This window comes from Saccostrea echinata, unplaced genomic scaffold, assembly GCF_033153115.1.
Source record: "Saccostrea echinata isolate AGI-Se365-2 ecotype Australia unplaced genomic scaffold, CSIRO_AGI_Sech_v1 ptg000025l, whole genome shotgun sequence".
Classification (NCBI taxonomy): domain Eukaryota; kingdom Metazoa; phylum Mollusca; class Bivalvia; order Ostreida; family Ostreidae; genus Saccostrea; species Saccostrea echinata.
The window spans coordinates 5,322,384-5,325,011 of NW_026889774.1; the positions used below are offsets into that span (position 1 = coordinate 5,322,384).

The window sequence follows — 2,628 nt, forward strand, 5'->3', positions numbered from 1 at the left end:
TATTACCTCAATATAACACACAACGCAATTTTCGTAATTGTCATCAGCCAATGAGTTATTGATTTACATGACTTGATTACTATGTTACACATATAACTGGATGTCTTTGAGATTCAATATTACTTTTTTTTCATTTTAAAGCCTTAAGAAGTTATGCTTGGAAGGGGGGTTACATGTACAAAAATGCAGTTTGTTTAATTTTAACTTGAACAATTATTTTCTTTGCTGTTTTCCTCTGTACAGTGATATATAAGAGCACATACAGGTACTTAATATAGCCTACTTCTGTACTTAAAAAACCTGATATCCTTAATTTATTCTTTTTTTAAGGAAGTTAATATTCTGTTATTTCATATTACTCTTTGTGTGTATACTAAGGGTCAAAATACGATAATTGAAATGTATTTCATTGTACGATGTTAAAATTATTTTGTGCGATATCATGATAAGAGAAATCCAGGGATCTGTCCCTCGCTAACTGTGGTTCCATTTGACGAATTTCCTGATTCAAAAAAGGTGATTTGGGTGTCTTTGAATGTCAGTTCTCTTTTTCCTTCGACACCTCGATACATGTGGCGAAATTTTCCGACAGCAATAACCACAACATTGTATCGTGCTCCAGCAATTGTTTCAAAAGGGATAGGTAGAAGTACATCATACATTTCTTCAGACTCGGTGCTTTGGAAAGCCAGACCGAGGGCCCTGATAACGTTATTTCTGCTGTCGGAAATCTCTAGATGGACATTTATAGTTTGTTCAATGTAGGAACCAAACAGAGCCACCCCATGAAACCATAAAGGCTTTGAAGTCTCAAACATGATGGCATCTGGTCGACCAGTGTGTTCTTTCAACTTTTTGTCGAGTTTCTCAAATCGAAGAACTCGGAAATATTCGGTTGTCTTTCGTAAGTTTCGATTGAATTTTAAGACTGAATTCTTTGGACTTCCGTCTGTTATGCATTCAATTATATCTGTCTTCTCTTCATCACTAAGGATTTTTCTGCCAAATATTTCATGTTGAAAGTAATCTTTTGGCATAAGTGTAAACCTTATCTGATGAATACATTCACCTAACTGATCCCGAATATTTTCGTCTGTGATTTCTAAAGATTTCTTGAGACACTGTGTAGATGACCATTTCAAACAACATTCGTACAACTCTTGTTCTGAAATATTCAGGTCGTCTGATTTCAATATGTATTCAAGTGCTTCTGAACAAATATTACAAAAAGCCTCTGATTTCAGACATTCTCTTGTAGACTTATTGATGATTTCCATGGCCCTGTCGCGCATTGTTATGGCGTGTGATAAGATTGCTTGATCTAATAAATAAGAAACATTATGAGCATCAACTTCGTCATTTAGCAACCTCAAGCAGAGCTGGACAAGATGGTTGACTCGAAACCGTCTGGCAACAGGCAATAATGACATAGCTGATTCTAGATTGATATCAACTTCGTCGGTGTAGAGGTATCTATTCAAAATAAATATACAAATGAATGTATATACATTTATCCTTTCTTATTGTACTATTAAAAACTTTTATATTGATTTTGCTGCGTATTTTGAGGTGATGCATACACTTAATTACCGAATAAATCTCTGAAAGGTATCCACTTCAACGTTGGGTACGTTCACCTTGTAGCGGAACTCTTCAGATGCAGTGCAGGATCGGAGTTTGTCGAAAAACACTGGGCTTCTAGCAATTAAAATGAATCGGTGTGCCTTGACTTCAAATTTTTCAGGACCAATAAAGATGGAAACATCACAAGCAATTTGATTGGTCAGCATATAATGGACACATTCAACAACTGATTTGTCGCACTGCCATTCCTGATTTCTTACTTCCTTTGAATATGTTTCCCTCTCTGATTGTTCTTGTGGAGTCTGTACATGACATTTTGTTTCTGGTGTATGTCCATCAAAACCTTTCGTATTCATGCTGAAGAAATAACAATGACCTTATAAATACGACTATTCATGCTTGGTCGGTATGGTTTCTCTATTATAATTAACCTCATCAAAAGGCTGTGTAGTTTATGTATGGCCTATGAAGCAGAGGGACTCTAAACATGTCCGTAGGACGCAATTTCAGTGTAAAATTTAAAACAAATCATCAGACGTTTTTATTGAAGGGGCACAAACATAAAGTAGCTTTGTTTTCTGTAATTTACTATATATCGGCAAATTTATTAGGGGCACACCCCTCCCTCGGTCGCTTAAGATCACCATGCATGGCGTCTATCTGTTTGTCATCCTTTATCTTTATTAGAGATTTAATCTTTTTGCTCATGTTACTTTGGCATAGGGGCATTTAAGCCATACAACGTACGAGGGCATTTGCACGTGGCTCTGAATTTGACGCTTTTTTAAAAATACGTTATATCAATAAAACAATCATCTGCGAATGTGATATTTAATATCAGTGCTAGTTGTAGCTAGACTTTTTAAAGTATACCACGTATACGGATTATTGAACCTACTTAAAAAATTGTTTCCTAGTTTCCTCATAGATCATATATGTTACTTAAAATTTGACTTATGTGCAAAGTGCTATAATTGCAACTAGCCTGTAGTGAAAAATATTGCCTTGCATCAATTAGATCCTTAAAAATTGGAATTGATGTTT

At 35.2% G+C, this 2,628-nt stretch overlaps 1 protein-coding gene across 1 annotated transcript; it reads right to left on the minus strand.

Annotated features, from left to right (window-relative positions):
- Nucleotides 1-440: 440 nt before the first annotated feature.
- Nucleotides 441-1,940, minus strand: LOC133192835 (BTB/POZ domain-containing protein 6-like). The gene is made up of 2 exons (XM_061328841.1): nucleotides 1,591-1,940; nucleotides 441-1,473 (listed from the first exon to the last, which is right to left on the minus strand). Exons 1-2 carry the CDS (start codon nucleotides 1,938-1,940, stop codon nucleotides 441-443), a joined length of 1,383 nt encoding a protein of 460 aa, XP_061184825.1.
- Nucleotides 1,941-2,628: the final 688 nt, after the last annotated feature.